The 17,038-nt window shown below is 46.7% G+C and overlaps 1 protein-coding gene across 1 annotated transcript in view; it reads right to left on the minus strand.

Moving 5' to 3' along the window:
- Positions 1-17,038, minus strand: part of LOC108936843 (A disintegrin and metalloproteinase with thrombospondin motifs 2-like) — a 110,749-nt gene that overhangs the window by 32,899 nt on the left and 60,812 nt on the right. The window contains exon 4 of the mRNA XM_018756464.2: positions 1,935-2,134. Coding sequence (XP_018611980.1) covers positions 1,935-2,134 — 200 coding nt within the window. The remainder of the gene's footprint in view (positions 1-1,934; positions 2,135-17,038) is intronic.

Below are 17,038 nucleotides of genomic sequence, written 5' to 3' on the forward strand. Positions count from 1 at the left end.
CTCTCAACCATTTCACCTGTTTTTCTTTTGAAGCATGTCATTAGACTGTCACGAATCCTTTTGTCATGTTACATGTCTATTAAACACTATGTAGCTGACACATTTGCCTACGGTGACTTGCACTGTCAGCTACACACAATGATTCACCCATTTATACAGCTAAGTACCTTCATCAAGGGTATTACAGTGGACATTTGAACTCAGGTCCCTTGCCTGCTAAGCAACTGCTCTAACCAGTACACTACTCACTGCCCCAAACATCAGCGTACATCAGTTCTGCTGACTGACCTTCCTAGGTAAGAGGTCCTAAAGTGGCTAACAAAGGTCTACAGGTGTCCCGTGTTGCTCGTTTTAGGGCCGAGACCTTAAAATAGAGGAGCGAAGCCAGTGCTGAATCCGGAGAATGGTAAAGTCAGAAGATATGGGAATATTGTGAAATTCTTGCGTCTGCTCCACCCCCAACTCTCCTTCTCCCTCTGAAAAAGCAGGCGCATGGTATGCTCCGCACGGAGGACTAGAAACACTTCCAGGGAGCGGATGACACTGCTTTGCTCATCTGTAATCCCCGCAGCTCGGCCCTGCCGGTGTCAAGGCACTCTTTGATGCAGTATTCATTATACAGCTCCACTTTCCCTACGCATCGATCCCTCGCACCTGCCCCCCTGCAGGCATTTACAGGCATCTCATCCCTGTATCCGCTGATGGATGGCCTCCATCTCCTCATGAGTCTTTACCTGTGTGTGCATCAGCATATGCAACTTGTCCAACATGAAGCAACACATCTAGACAGGGAAATGAAATGTTATGAAAAATAAGACATTGTGGACACAATGCTTAATATAGTTGGTATAAACATCTACACACTCTTAGTAAATCTGCAGTTTTTGTTGATTTCAGCAAAAATCTGAAATCAAGACGAATTGTGTCAGATCCTTTCTGACCTTCAACAAAGACCTTGAAACCAACGATGGAGAGAAAAACAAATGGATCCTTATTAGGAAAAAATGATTAAATTTTAAAAAAAAATTCCTATGCCTTTGTTGCATAAGTGCACACAGCCTTCACAATGAGGGTCGTAATTGTGTTCAAATTCAACCACATTCCCCATCATGTACAAAGGTCATTTTCCTTCAACTGAGATCAGCTGAAGTGATTCTGAAAAGCCCTAAAAAATTATTCGTCCCTGTAGTATTTCCCTGAAGGTTTCTTGATTGCACAGTGCAGAGATGGTCATAGTCCACAAGGAGCCAACAAAAGATATTTGGGATCTCATTTTTGAAAGCTCTGACAATGGGATCATGATTCCAAACAGAGAAGAATAGTCCAGTAGTGTGTGTGAATGGAGGTTTGTTACTTCCACCCACCCACTGTGGAGCAAAGCATCGCAATGTTGGAGCAAATGAGGGAGGCCAAATTCGCTCGTTCAGCTGTGGGAAGGTTATCCATAATAATAATAATAATAATAATAATAATAATAATAATTCATTTAGCTGATCCTTTCCTCCAAAGTGACTGAGACTGTTTATACACTAAGCTACTCAATAATTTCCCCTTGTGTACACCTGAATAATTTTTACTGTGAATTCAGGGTCCAAGTTTCAAGTACACTGATCAAGGGTACTACAGCAGGAGGTGGGATTCAGACCTGAGCCCTTTGATTGCAAGGCGACAGCTCTAACTACTACCTGCTGTCTCCATGCAGTCGCCCTGCCAAAAACACAATGCTCCCTGTAGTTATCCATTTTTACTTTGATGCTTTTATTCAAAGCAACTTACCACTTACTCTGGGCTATGTTTACTGGAGCCACTCAGGTTGAGTACTTTGCAGTAGCAGGCAGTGGGGCTTAAACTAGCAGCCTTCAGGTTACAAATCCATGTCCTTAACCACTTCCTCGCATGCTGCACATTAGTGAAGAGGGGACTGAGTTACTCACAATGTTCATGAGGGTGAGCAGGTACTTCTGCACGTGCTCCTTGCCATGGAACTGAACGACGGAGTCATCCACACCCAGCAGAACCTCGATGTTGTAAGCCCTGTCCACTGCCTGTCGCCGGGCCCTCCGGCTCTGGTTCAGGTTCTGCTCCACACCGCGGTACAGCGTCTCCAGGTCCAGAAGTCCACCCAAGTCTGCACCTACAGCAGAATACAAGACAACCGCAGATCCTTTAGCATGTAATTAACAGGCTGTGCACACCAAGTGAAAAAGGATTTTTTCAAAATTATTTAACAGCAAAGTCCAACAACTCTGGCAAATTCAACGATACAAAAATATCTCTTTAAAGTGAAATAACAAAGGTGTGCCTTTTTCACTGTAACAGGTATCTGATGGGCTCAAAGTAAAGGAAAGAAATGACTTAACCAAGCCACAATGCATCAACCACCCAACCCACAGAGCAATTTTTTAGGAATGAAGCTTAAATCCTCCTGGGATTCTAGCCCTCAAAAGCCAGCCCACGCTGCTGCCCTGTTCGAACCCAAGCTCCAGTTAAGCTTCACGAGTGCCTGTATAATGCCCATGTGCACTGATGCGCGAGCGCAGGACCCCAAGCGTGTACGGCGATGTGAGCGCAGCTCTCCGGTATCCTAACAGCTAGCCTTTAATCAGCGCCAAACCGTAATTCACCTCCCGCAAAATCCAGCAGATGGCAATGGAGCAAACTTAAAATGTGCAGATTAAAATAAACACGTTTCTCGGGATCAGTCTTATTTTAAACATCTTTTTATGAACTGTCATTGTCGGTATAGTGAAGCGATAGACGCAGACAGACATGTGGCCAGCGTGTTTACGTGTACAAATGACTGGATGTATTTACATGTTGTGTGCTCTGCATTAGTCATGTGTACGGCAGTTGTTATATAATTAGGCAACACTGTTCTGCTCATGCAAATTTTTGCAGGTGACCATGGAAAACCCCTGTAGTGTGGGCCTCTGTGAGGAACTCAAGAGTAAAAACATGATAGGAAGCATACACACAGCATGGAGATGCTTTGAAATATTAAAAAAATATGTACATATATACATAGAGGAACTGTATAGAATGGGTTGGCAGCCCCTCTTGCAGGATCTGTCACCAGGGAGGGTAAACGGATGGGGTGGGAATGGGAGGGGGAAATACGTGGGTTGCGTTGCTACTGTCAGTCCCCAGAGATGTGTCTCCAACTTCCTGTGTGTCACATTCACACCGAGTGCAGGTTGGCAAGGAGAAAAGCTGTTTCTTGTGCTAAGACTCCAGTACCAAACAAGCCCTGTTCCAGCCACAAAACGCTTCTTAGGAAAAGTGTTCCCGTGTGACCCTTCGCTTGTGGAAGAGGAAGAAGGTGCGTGACTCGGGAGGTGTCAATGACCCTGTCTCCTCATCTCTCCATCACTGAGGGCATCCTGCATCCACTCCTTACACAACGTTTCCTTGGCAACCTGTTCATAGATGAACCGACAACTGTCTTCAGTTAATATTGGATCCAGTTGCTTCTGCACTGGAAAGTAACCTGGGTAGTCCCTCCTTCTGCTCCTTCTAAAAAAGGCCAAGATTAAATAAATTACATATAAATGGTATTAAAGTGCCGGGGGTGCGGTGGCGCAGTGGGTTGGACCACAGTCCTCCTCTCCGGTGGGTCTGGGGTTCGGATCCCGCTTGGGGTGCCTTGCGACGGACTGGCGTCCCGTCCTGGGTGTGTCCCCTCCCCCTCTGGCCTTACGCCCTGTGTTACCGGGTTGGCTCCGGTTCCCCGTGACCCCGTATGGGACAAGCGGTTCTGAAAATGTGTGTGTGTGTGTGTGTGTGTGTGGTATTAAAGTTTAATTGTTAAGAGTTTGCATTAAAACTTGGCGTGCAAACTGGTCTTGTCTGTGGCAATCTTGACTGACAATGTTTGGCACAGGAGGAGAGTCTGTATCTTCTCTTGTGAAGAGCAGCACCACTGTCATAGAACATTTCATTGTTCCGTTGACTGCATGGACTCACATTGTTGTGTTTGGGTCTTTCTACAGGACGCAACATTCTTTAGATCTGGCACATCTGGACACTTGCACATTCAGCATGAGATCAGCTACTTTGGAAAACTATTTCCAAATCTGCAGGATCTGATCGCTCCAACCAGACTGCGACGCTCCTCCACCTCTAGGCACTTGGTGGTCCCATGCATAAGAGGTCCAAAATCAAAATCCTGAAGGTTCTCGGTTCTGACTCTATTGACCTACCTCTCTCACACAGAAGTGCTAAGTTCCTCTTAAAGTTCAAGAAGAGTATCAAAAGACTACAACTCCATGAATTTGCATTATGTCATTTGCCACAAAGATCTTTGTAATTCCTAACAATTTTATTTCCCACTACCCATGTAATGTTGCCCATTTTAAACATGATGTATTTTCTACCAACTGTATAAGCAGATACCAATGTACTGTATACTGGTTTAAATGGGGACATCAGACAGACTGTTCTCTGTTGGTGAAATGCTGAACAAAAGTAAATGTAAATATTTAATTTCTTCATTATTGTATACTGTATGTTTGACTGCCATGGCAAGGACACATTACAGAAAATTGTATGTTTAAAATAGGTTTATATGTAGTTCTTATGGGCACCTTATAAAGCAATCCCACAACAAAGAGGCTGACCAACTGCTACCTTCCATTCCACTGCAAGCCTGGCTGGCGAGAATCATGGGAAACCTTGGGAGTAGGAATTGGTGACTAAAGGCAACACAAGGAGGCTGCCTTTGCAAATCCCGGTGAAAGTGTCTGTAAGGTACCTTGGCCTTTGCTGAGGTAATCTGGACAGAAAATCCGCTTTAAGATAGAGCTTTAGTGCTTGGATATTTATTAAAAAAAGACCCGTATCCTTCAAAACCGGACAAGCAGTATCCACAAAGACCTCTGCTACTGACAGCCTCATCCACACCAATGGCTTGGCAAGGCAACTACAATACAAAATAGACACATAAAAAATATATTCCATAATTATTACAGAAAAAATGTAAACACTAATGTAGATGCACGTGATACGGCACTGGGACATATAATATGTATTGGCAAGGTGCTCCCATGCATGGAGCTCTGCAAGAGGGATGCAACACCATGGTGCCATACCTTCTACTAACCAGGAGGCAGTAAACCAGTTAATCAGATGATGCAGAACTCAGGTGGTGTCCCTGAAGATCCCGGGTTGTTAAGTTCCCATGTTGAAACACTGACTCTAGGTGACCACATCTGTAGATGTCAAGCAGCCTCCAAAATGCTCTGTGCTCCACTTGTGTCCTTATCGTTAAAAGGAGAGTGCCAATGTTGATGGAGTTCATCCAAGTGGCTGCTGGTTGTCCTCTTCTTCTTTTCCTACCCATTTACAAATAGTCCAAGGTATGATAACTCTAAAATCACCAAGTGACCACAATTCTTTCACATGTGCAAGCATTTGGCATGCTGAAACATGGCCCTTTTGGTAGGAAAGAATAAGGGTGACAGTGACTGACCATGTCTGTCCAACAATGTCTTTTACACCATCTGTGTGGCAGGTCTCACTTACATTATAGCATGTCTGGTGTTATGCAGTTACAGTATATACCTTAAGTGTCTCCTTCTTTTTCATACCTGTAGCCCACTTTTCTTTCCTGCTTCAGGGCTGAAACGAAATGGTACTCAGGACACTAGCAAAGCTCAGAGCCATATCTGGGTACAGTTCCACCCCTTAGATGAAAACACCGGTGTTTAGTGGTTCAGAATTCAATTAATTACATTGCTGTTACCAAAAATCATGGTAACGACCACCATTTTGCACAGGGAGAGATGTTGGCCTGTACAATCACTTTGAGTTATTAACTCTGATATTTCATTTCTGGCCTCTTTGAATCCTTAAACAAACAATCGGTCTCGTTTTTATGAACAGCTTTTCCCTTTATAAAACTGGTTTGATTTATGCCTCCGAGAGGCTGCGGATAGAAAGAGAAACCAGAACGACCTTGAGCGTAATAGTCCAATCCTGTCTCATTTATTTGAAACAGAAAGCTTCTCAGTTTTGGGGAGGGCTGTGTTTTATGACTCCGTGGAGATGGCATGAGTACTAGTGGGTAGGGCAGGGTAGGAAGCGAGAGGAAGAAGTGCAAGTGATCAAGTTCTGTCAACAATGCCATGAGCCGCTTACTTGCTTCCTTTTTGAACTGGGCCATATTTTCCTGTCCAACAAAAATGATGGCTGGAATGTGTGAAGTGAAAAGGTTACTAGGGGGTATGAAACCATCACAATGGGACAGATCAGACCATAGGTCCTTTGTGCTGACCGCAAGGTTTAGAGATGGGATCTACAATCCAACACTGGTCACTTCTCCGTGATTTCTATCACCATCATCTTAGTTTTCCTTAACACCTTCCCAAACTGGGTAAGAAGTCCAGCTCATTGGTGTAGGCTGAAAAAGTTCTCCTCCTCTATTCCTCCTTCTACTCTGTCCAAAAACCCTCTTCTCATCTGACCCTTGTCTGTAAATGTACCACTGCTTCACCTGTGAAGAATTTTCATTCAGGGAGAGAGCTACACAGCCTTATTAGAAGACAAAGGTACTTTGTCTTTCAACCTTTGCAAATGTCAAGAGTGTCGAGGCGAACACAGTGGGGGAACAAAGCAGGCAGGAGAGGTGGAGGGTGCACTATGGCCAGCCAGGGAAAGAAGGATTAAGGCTCAAGCATTAAAAACATCTGAAATGAAAGAAATGTAGCAAATGCCACAGTCTGCTTCATGCACTCTGGAGGGTGTCAGCTGGGTTAAGCTGAGTTTAATGTTGGCTATGGGAACCCAACGGAGGGTGAGAGGCTTCACAGCCATTTGCCTAGAGGTGGGATCTTGTGGGTACAAGAAAGTGCCCAGTGTCGGGAGACTCTGTCCGGTAGGTGGCTCCGAAACTCAGTCCCCACAGCGGGTAGGCCGAGCCAGGGCCATAGGATGAGGAAACTGTTGCCACGGTAACTGGCAAGTGGAAAGACTGGTAAATGGTAACGGACTTTGGTGAAGGCCAGGACGCTAATTAGAGTGATGGCTTGCTACCGCTGGGAACGGCAGGGGAACTGTGACAACCGCAACTGAGGACGTTCTTCGCCAGCCTTCCAAAAGTACATGTCATGTGACACTGATTGCTGCAGGTTGACAGGTCTGGGGCTGCATTTTCCAGACCAGACCAAGACAGCACTGTTGAGTCAAGATCTGCCCTCTACCCAAGGAAAGTGGTATATGTGTCTCAGTAATTCACCCTTCAGACAGTTCGGTTGGTCACATGCATGATAAGGATGAACTGGACACAGCAATGAGGACACTCTAAATGCTGCCACTCTGTATTCCAGTGAGCATCACACACCTTTAAAAACAAAGTGCATATATCCTTGTGTATGATAATTTGTTCTTTGCAAACTGATTGACCACCTTGATAATATGTACACCTATGGCCTGTGATCCTGATACTGATTGTGAAAACCCATCCATAGTAAACAATGCCAGACCATGCAGTATGTCTAAAGTCTCTCAAGAGGGCAGCAGGGTTCTCAGTCCCACCGAGGAAAGAGCTGATGCTCACAAATTCATTGCTAGCATCATGGTAGAAAGGGGCTTATCATCACTAGATCCATTATTACATACTCAGATTTGACTGAGAGGTTAAATGCTGCCTATCAATGTAACTAGAAAACAAATAAGAATACAAGGCTTTTGCGTGAAGAAATATAGCTATGTCAATGCATCAAATGAGGATGGGTTGAGGTTGATATGAGAGAGGGACGGGAATGTGGTGTTTGTTTTCCATTCATTTGTGGGCCGTTTCGATGTCGAGCATTTCTCGTCAATAGGTAAAGCCCACATAATGCCTAAGATATTAGGTTCACTCTGGGTCACCCGATCTAAAAGGGAAAGAAGACACAAGAAAGTGTCAGTATTTCCCTCCATGAGCTGTATACAACCAATCTGTTTATTTCTTTGCTGTATGTAGAATTCAATACGTATTCCCTGGATTCCAAAGACATTTAGGATCGATCCAAAGGCTGTCATTAGAGAGAGGCCCATTTTCCAACAGGCTAAAGCTTGTACTTCATGGCACCTTCAGCCACGTGCCTCCTTGTATGGCATTTGGGCTATTTAACAACCCCCACCAGGACGACAGTCTGCAAGGGACACACGAATGGCCATCAGGGTTTTGGACACAGAGGTCTTCCTTTGAACAAAGAACTGCAGCAGAGAACACTGTGGTTAAGGATGTGACCTTGGAAGTTCTGATTCAGTTCAGTGGAAGTACTTCTGTTATTGCAAATTTCAGATGAAGGTATTCACTGTGAATTATTCCAGTAACACATCCAGCTGCGGTAGTACAGGAATACTGTGCTCGAGAGCCATGATGGAACCAATAAACCCACAGCTGTGTGAATTCGAACATAAGATGTGTCCGGAGCAGCTGCGTCAGTATGAGTGACGGGACACTGCATAGGGATGGCCCACCCTTGCATTCATAGCACAGCCACGTTTATTTCGTTTATTTATCTAGCTGGTGCTTTTCAATAAAGCTACTTGCTATGGTGTACCATTCACAATTATTTACACTGCTGAGTAATTTTTACTGCAATAAAAATATCAATGAAAGCACGTAGCTGAAATGTATCCCTGTTTTGTCTAAATTAAAGTGTTTGCTTCATGAAGCTTGAGAGTGTTGCCCAATTCTTCAATCTAATTCTTCCTATATCAGTTCATCATAAGTATGTTAATCAAGGGTACAGGGTACCACAGCAGGTTCTGGAAGAGGCTCAAAAAACAGGAAGCAAGCTTTTTTATACTGTGATTGGTGGCAACCAATAGACCCAGACAAAATCCCGATAAGTGCACATAACATCCCTAATCTCTATAAATGTTGACCAGTAAGGAAAAACAAAGGAGAAAAAAAAAAACACACAGTTAAGCTCATCCCAGGTTCTTAACTCAAATTCCCTGACCACTGTTCACTACTTTCACACAGCTCAGAATCCACACACACACACACACACACACACACACACACACACACATTTTCAGAACCGCTCGTCCCATACGGGGTCACGGGGAACCGGAGCCTACCCGGTAACACAGGGCGTAAGGCCGGAGGGGGAGGGGACACACCCAGGACGGGACGCCAGTCCATCGCAAGGCACCCCAAGCGGGACTCGAACCCCAGACCCACCGGACAGCAGGACTGTGGTCCAACCCACTGTGCCACCGCACCCCCGGAGGCTCAGAATCCAACTCTTACTAAATAAAATTTCACTTTGCTACCATTAACTAAAGACAAACAAGCATTCACAATCAATCAATCAATCAATCAATAGCTAGCTTTAAGAAAACCTATATAGTGTTTCAGGAGGACATGGCAATCTGTGAGTGGGAGGCCACCAAAGAAAGTGGTGTGTGGGGGTCAGAGGGATGGCTCTCTTAATGTGTACTTGTTTGTTAGGGGTGCACAGGACGTCATGGAGTGTCCTCTGCCTCTCACGTCTTGTAGAAGCTGTAGGAACTGGGAAGGGAGGAATACATAAACTGTCAGAGAAATTAATATTAGCAAGAGAAATGGTGGTGTAGTGGATAGTGCTGGTCTGTCACAGTAACTGGGTTATGTAACTGTACGCAGGTTCGATTCCCTGCTCATGGAGTTTGCATGTTTGCCCTACATCTGTGTGAGCTTCCTCCACATTCTCTGGTTTCATCCCACAAAGATGTGAACTGCTGACTCTACAGTGCAATGTACCTATTATGGATAAAGGTATCAGGTAAATACGAGATAGCAATCATTGTATGTCATGCTGGAGAAAAGTCTGTTAAATGCATGAATGTGAACGTAAAGGCCTTTCGCTGAGTTTGTGTTTGTATGCAAATTCAAATCCAGGAATGAAACCAGCCTCTCCTCCTCGATATCCAGCAAAGAGCCCACACCTCCAGAGCCCCGCCTGCTCATCAGTCAGTCCAGAGGAATGATGGGAAGGAAAGATCCTGGAGGTGAGGAGTGACCCTCTACTGGTGGTGACCCTGGGCTGGCACGGAGGCACGTTCACCCAGGGGATCGATGGGCACGGATAATGCGGCTCTACTTGGAATCCAGCAGCATGATGTACAGGGCCAAGCCACTCTGACCCCCCCACCCTTCTCTGTGGCCACAAGGAGTCGATGCTGCGCTTCTCAGGAAGCCCAGGAAGGGAAATGGGTTGGTGAGGGAGGGAGGGAGGGAGGGAGGGAGGGAGCAGCAGCTTTTGCTCTTCCTGACTAGATGAACTGATGCATGGGAAGGCATTTTTAAAAGGCTCTGGGGCTTAGCTCACGCTCACGCTGAAGGCAGGCTTTGTGTAGTCGTACGCACAATCACATCACGCGCTGCCAAGTGTATCGGGCGGCTTAAGCACTGTACCATGTAAGCAAGTCCAGCACAGACTGTAACGCCGGTATTCAAGCCTACTGTGGCTCAACACTCACCGACTCCGAGAGCGCAACGCCACTGTAGCCGCTTCGACTAACAGGCCCCATTAAGTCCCATAACACACACACACACACACACACACACACACACACACACACACACACACACACACACACACACACACTCTAGCAGCTTTGTCTGTTCTTGGTGCGACTTTGTAGTATTGGTGTCTGCGTGCGGGGTGTGGCCGCCCACAAGCGTTGAGCCTGAGGAGAAGTGGCTCCGGCTCTCGGATGAGGCTCATCCTTCTTCATCCCCTCCAGCCGAGGACTCTGTCAGAGGATCTGGGGAAGGGTCACCTGGGACCCAATGAGTTATGACAGCAAACCAAACATCCTTCTCTCGGATTACAGTGTCAACTCCTTCTGACTGCATCTCAATGTCATCTCCTTAGAGCCAAGAGTTATGACCAGAAAAACAGGGTGGGGGGAAATGACAGAGAGAGAGAAAGAGAGAGAGAGAGAGAGAGAGAGAGTGAAAATGGTAGAACCTGCCACTTTGGGCCAATGATTCTATGAATCCCTGAGGTCATCTCAAATTGTGCGTACTTTTAGCACATTCTTACCTTACAGTTGCTCCCTTCCTCACACACACATACACACACATTTACAATATTGTCTAATGGCAGAGTCAAAGCTTTCTAATTATAGAAAGAATCAGATCGATATCAGCTGATGCAACATTAAAAGTGTCACAAGTCATCATATTGCAAGGATGCACCGTTAATTAATGCCCCGTGCAAATGAATGTGGAAGCAAAGAGACTTCTGGGAAAGAGGAAGCTGGACTCCTGGCTAGTTCACTGGAGGCTACAGGACAAAGCGTGTGTCTCCAGAGGTGGCTGCCCTCAGCGGGTGCAGGTTTACTCATCAGGCTTCCCTGTGTTTACCTGCATTATCGCAGGATCCTGCACGAATCAAGGTGAATGCAGAGTTCTGGGAGCAGCATCGCTGTGCCACTTGACCCTCGATGCAACCTGAGAGCCATCTAAGCCCCCTCCTTACGCTACAGCATTCATTACCTACCATTTCCTACTTAAAAACATACTAAACACTCATGTTTTTTCAACCCTTTAACTGTTTCTTTCAGCGCAAAATTTCGAATTTATCTATTATATCATCTATTTATGACACTTTCCTGCAAAGCAGCTTACACTTTTCAGTTTGTACACTAATCTACTATCAATTAGTTACGCATGCATAAAGGTGGGTCATATTTATTGTGCAAGTTCAGGGTAAGTAACATGATCAAGGGCCTTGAGCAGGAGGTGGGATTCAAATCCGGGTCCTTCGATTGCAAGGTGACAACCTGAACCATTACGCTGCCTGGTGCACATGTGAAGGTAAATGCACAGATCATGAAGTCTATGAGAAAACAACCAAGGTATTTAACATCATGCATACATGTGATCTTGGTATGGAAGCAAATGACATAAAAGAGTGCATTTGGGCGGTTCCTCGTTTACTGATATGCTTTTGTCACCTGGACTGAATCAAACACCTGGATTGACACAAACAACATTTGTGCAGATTGTGTACCTACATAAATGGCTCTGGTAGTATTTAACAAAAACTAATATTGAGGGACGACTAAGAGGATTCAGCACTACATTTCTACCTGGGAGGCCACATTTAACCCTGCTCAAGCACTTCTGAAACTGCAACGACAACAATACCCCCTTGTTGGACAGCATTCGGACAGTCCCTGGGGACAAATCCGTAATCGGGCTTCCACGGCAGTTGTAACGCTAATCAATTTACATTCTTCCGTTCAGTGTAACCATATATTGTGTCTGGCGGAAGGGCAACACATAAAATTCAGCGTGCGCTTATCTCATTAAGAGCTTTCGATCATTCAATTATCCAGCTAGACAGGGATGGCAAATGCGGTCCAATCAGAGACGCCCCACAAATGCAGCTGCCCGCTGTGGTTGTTTCATGACTTTATTGGAAAACTGGGCCATTTTCAAGCAGCGTTGCTTTTTTTTGTCCTCCCTTGTGGACTGGAGCGGTAAATTGATAGGGCGAGGCTTCCGCCGTTCGACGAGGCGACGACTTGACGGAAGCACAAACAAACACAGTGAGAGCCTTTGCCGGCGGCCCCGACGCGAACCCGGTGAGCAAAGCAGCGCGCAGCGTGACGACGATCAAACACCACAAATCCTCACGCAGAGGAGGCGATGGAGAGCGACAGCAATTTACACACAATTCCTGTCGCTAAACTTTTAAATGTTAATTAGCACCGGACAAAATAAAAGTACAAAACATGGAAGTGAGGGGGCGGGAGGTTATCTCTCTGACAGGATTTAATAATTTGGCGTTAAAAAAAAGGGTTATTCTCCGGCTTCCTCGTGTTGCTTTATTCCTTTGTCAGCGCTTGGCTGAGCAGCTAATGCTCTGTAATCCGGCAACACAAAGCGTCCTTAGGATGGCGCTGGGCATGTCGGGCCCGTGGGGAGAGGGCTCCGGGATGGTAGGGTGGAAACTCCTGGTGTGCAACCCGAATCAAAACCAAAAATGTGGCTTTTCTACTTCGCAACGCAATTCAAATGGAGGACTGTACCCAAAGCTGCCGCAGCCGCAGCTTTCACCACACTGAGTGCGCACACTTTGGACTCAGAGTCAACATCAGCTGCAATGACTGTGCCGCCTACTGGTCTCGAGAAACACTGCTGTCTTCCAAAGGCGCCGTTCCAAGGCCCGTCGTCTCGATGCTGACAGACAGGGCCGTGCACCGCGCACGTCTCATCCAGCATCTCTGCGACGCCCGCCAGGTTGCTTCTGTCCAGCACTGCCGTTTAAAGAGATTTATGAGCCTTCCGACGGCGTGGGCAAGCTGCGGGACTATAAAGCTGTCCGTCAGAGGGCAGGCAGGCGTCGCAGGAGATGTGCAGTGTGTTTTATTGGGGCCGCATCGCACCGTAAACCTGCTGGCCTGCTACAAATAAGGTTCCGCCCAAGGTCTTTCTCTGAGCGGTCCGTACAGGGGCACCATATGTGTCCAACCGTGGTGTCAAGACGGCTGGAATGACAGCGTGAGCGATAAAGCTGTTCCCAGCAAAGGTAGGCTCTCAATCTGCCGTGTCTCCACCACAAATCTGAAACACCGGGCAGCACTGAGAGGTGGACCAGGTGCAAAGTCAAAGGTCACAAGTCACAGGTGGGGGTGGAGGTCACAGGGTTCAAAAGTGACTTTGTGGTAATTCCAGCCACGTACACAGGTTCAAACTCGTCCCCAGCCTCCCCCGCTTCTCCTTCTTTGTGTCTTTCTGGCTCTTTTTTCCTTTTCTGTTATGACTATCAATATAGCTAATTTTACGTAGCAGAAGTACTACTACCAGTAATTACTACTACGAGTTTCATGTAGTAGAAATATTAAATGAAGAACATAGAGGGGGTGTATATGTTACTATTTACTCATTCAGTGGAGGCATTTTTCCAAAGCAACTTAATATGTTAGGTATGTACACTGAGTTACAATGATTTACCCATTTGTACAGCTGGGTACTCTCTACCGTATTAATTCAGAATAATTCAGCTCAAAGCTACTACAGCAGAGTAGAAATTCACTTAAAAGTTGATGTATGTAACCACCACGCCCCCTGCTGCTCTTCTATTTCAGACGTAGGCCGGACGGCATGTGTGAAATGTGGTTAGATGTAGCTAAAGGTGTGCAGTGCTGAGTGAATGGTGAGCATCTGGCCGTTGCTCAGAGGACTGCAGATACACGGCAGGGGACAGGGCCCCATGTGTGGTCAGAGAGGCTGATAAACCAAGGGTGGTGAGGACTGTGACAAGGAGCTACGGCTAAACCCCATAGAGCCGACACGCTGTCAGAAACCATGTTCATTTTCACCATGAACGTCATCTGGTCCCTGTGTGTGACATCAGGTTCACTGACTTCAGTCCTACACTTCACAACCCCATATAGAAGCTGCAGCCAATCGGTTTTCATATTACTCAGCTGAACAGGTCAGAGGTTCCAGATCATAAGTCCAATCTGTCACTGGGAGTCTAACACAAATGAGCAAAGCTGAAAATCTCCTCTAATAGCATGGAAACATCAACCCAGACATCCAGCAATGTTCTCAAGACATTCCAAAGCGTTCCTTTAATATCACATCACAGCCGCTTAGCGGTGGGAAGGAAACACTAGGCTATATCTGGGAGGTCTCCCAAGCCCCCATCACAAATCATTCTTGTGTTTTGGAAACTCTAGTGGTCAAGGTCCAAACTCAAAAAAGAAAAAGCCCAACCGAAACCGGGAAGTCCTGCCACAGAGGAGTGAGAGCTTGTTGGATGAGGAGAAGGAGCGTTTCATCTGGTCACAAAATCCATCGTGGGCCTCTTATCACTCATCTCGACAGGTGCGGGTAGGGGTGGGTGGTTCCAGGAGCCCACAGTGTGACCTGATACCATATGCAGTGCCGGTGTGGTGGAAGAGAAGAGGAATCACGGGCTGCGCCCCGTTCTCCCACTGACAGAGACCGCCCTCTGCCGCTCATCCAGTTTTAATGAAGGGGGTCTCACTACACTGCCTGCTGAAATTGCCTTACTCTCCCACTGTCCCACACCCCCTCTCCGGGGACCCTTGGCGGGCCACTTTAACCCTGTGCGCCCCGTCCTCCCGGAGACCACGAGGGCGGTGTTTTCCACTGCGGATGGGCGCCCCACCTCCATTCCGGCTGTGACCAACCGTTTGTTCATTAATGACTACAAGTTACATTCCCTCATGAGTACAAGTTAAGTGCCATTTCAGTTTGCCGGTGATATTCTTTTAAACCGCATTCCATTAAAGAAAGAAGAAGGGGAAAAAAAAAAAAAAAAAACAAATCACATTAATAGTGCTCCAGCTTTGCGCTGCATACTTGGTGATTCTGGGTAATATAATAGCGCCTCTCTGGCTTAATCAGATGCTGTCTGTGTGTTTGATGAGGAGCTCGCGGGGGAGGGGTTGTGTTCCCTTCCCAATGCCCTGGTGGTACCGGGTCCTAATTACAAACCCAGCAGAAATGTCAGCGCAATTTGCAGCCCACACTCGTGAGGGAGCCCTGGGACAGAGGGAATCCAGAGAAAATCAGGCACCGGCACAGAGCCGAGCGTCGCTTGCTCGCTTGCTCGCTCACACGCTCTCTCACACACACGCAAACACACACACAAAGAATAACAGTGTATGGAACACAACGGCCTCATCCACATACATTCCTACAAGTGAATGCCAACCCTGACATACAGGCTACAATAACATGTGTCAGAACCACTGCACACGGACACCTGTCAGCCAGGAAAATTTTTCCTCTGTTTTGGCGTACAAACTCAAACCCAGGGTGGACGTTCTGTAACAAGAGCACCGGCATTCGATACAGCATAGAAGTGGCATTGGGGGCCTGCAGAGTGCCAGGATTGCAGTGGGCAGAGTGACATGGAGTGGCTGAGGTGAAAGGGAGGATTGGTGAGGGTAGGACTGAGTCTGGGAACCGAGGTCACAGGTGAGGACTCTCTTTGTCAACGCTGGGAGTGATCGCAGCCAGTTTGCAGTTGCACACAAGAACACACATACACACACATATATGTTCCAAAGGTTGTGGAGCAAAGTAAGGTCACAATGCAGAATTAGGCAGCTGGTGCAGCTTGGCTCCACCCTTCCTCAGGTTCCTTGACGCAGCACATCTCCAACCTGGCCGCCCTGCAGAGTGTGATTCTGCCTTTTCGGTTCTGCTCATTCCCGCCATCCTTCACCGTCTTCCTGCTGTTTGGCGCCGCTGCCGGACCCATGGCCAAGCTCCAGCGATCTGGGGCGGTTCTGGGGGACGTCTCCCTCCTCGGGTCTTGATTAATTGCCCGAGCTCTGCTTCAGATGGGAGGGGGGGAGGGAGGTAATCAGCACCCTGCCGAAACATAACGGCGATTCAGGGTTGGAGAGCACCCGCCCTGCCATTTACACATCGCCATTATTATTTTTCTCCCTCGAAGAGATTTCCGAAATGCCCTGCTCGGGCAGCACCTGCTGCAGATGCCCTTGGACCAGTAAGTGGTGACTGTGGGCACCGGTGTGCCCCCGTCACCACTCCGTTGGCGCACATTAAATGGAAATCTTCTTATTAGCAAAGTTTTAATGTGCTCCTGAGAATCCTCCAACTCCCACCGGTGGAATTCTAATTAACAGGAGCCATAAATATTTCATTTACTGAAATCTGCCACCTCACCTTTTCATTCTTCTCATTCTGCGAACTGTCATTACATTATTTATTTGCTTAGCAGAGACCTTTATCTTGGTCATCTAACAGCACTGAAAGCTTCATAAAGTACACAAAATTAAACACTTTGCACAATTTGTCTATCCATAACTTTCTGCATAAAATCAGGCATCATGAAAAGACAGAAATTTCAACTAATACATGCCGGCATATCATTCAGTCATCTATTATCAATAACTGCTTGTCCACTGCAAAGCAGCGGTGGTCCAGAGCCAATCCTCACATTCGCATTCTGAAGGCAGTGCCCAGCTTTCAAATGGTTTGTCTATTCAAGACCCGTTCCAGCACCCAGAGCACAGGGCGCCCGTGCTGAGATGGAGTTGA

Source organism: Scleropages formosus, chromosome 13 (genome assembly GCF_900964775.1).
Source record: "Scleropages formosus chromosome 13, fSclFor1.1, whole genome shotgun sequence".
Taxonomy (NCBI): domain Eukaryota; kingdom Metazoa; phylum Chordata; class Actinopteri; order Osteoglossiformes; family Osteoglossidae; genus Scleropages; species Scleropages formosus.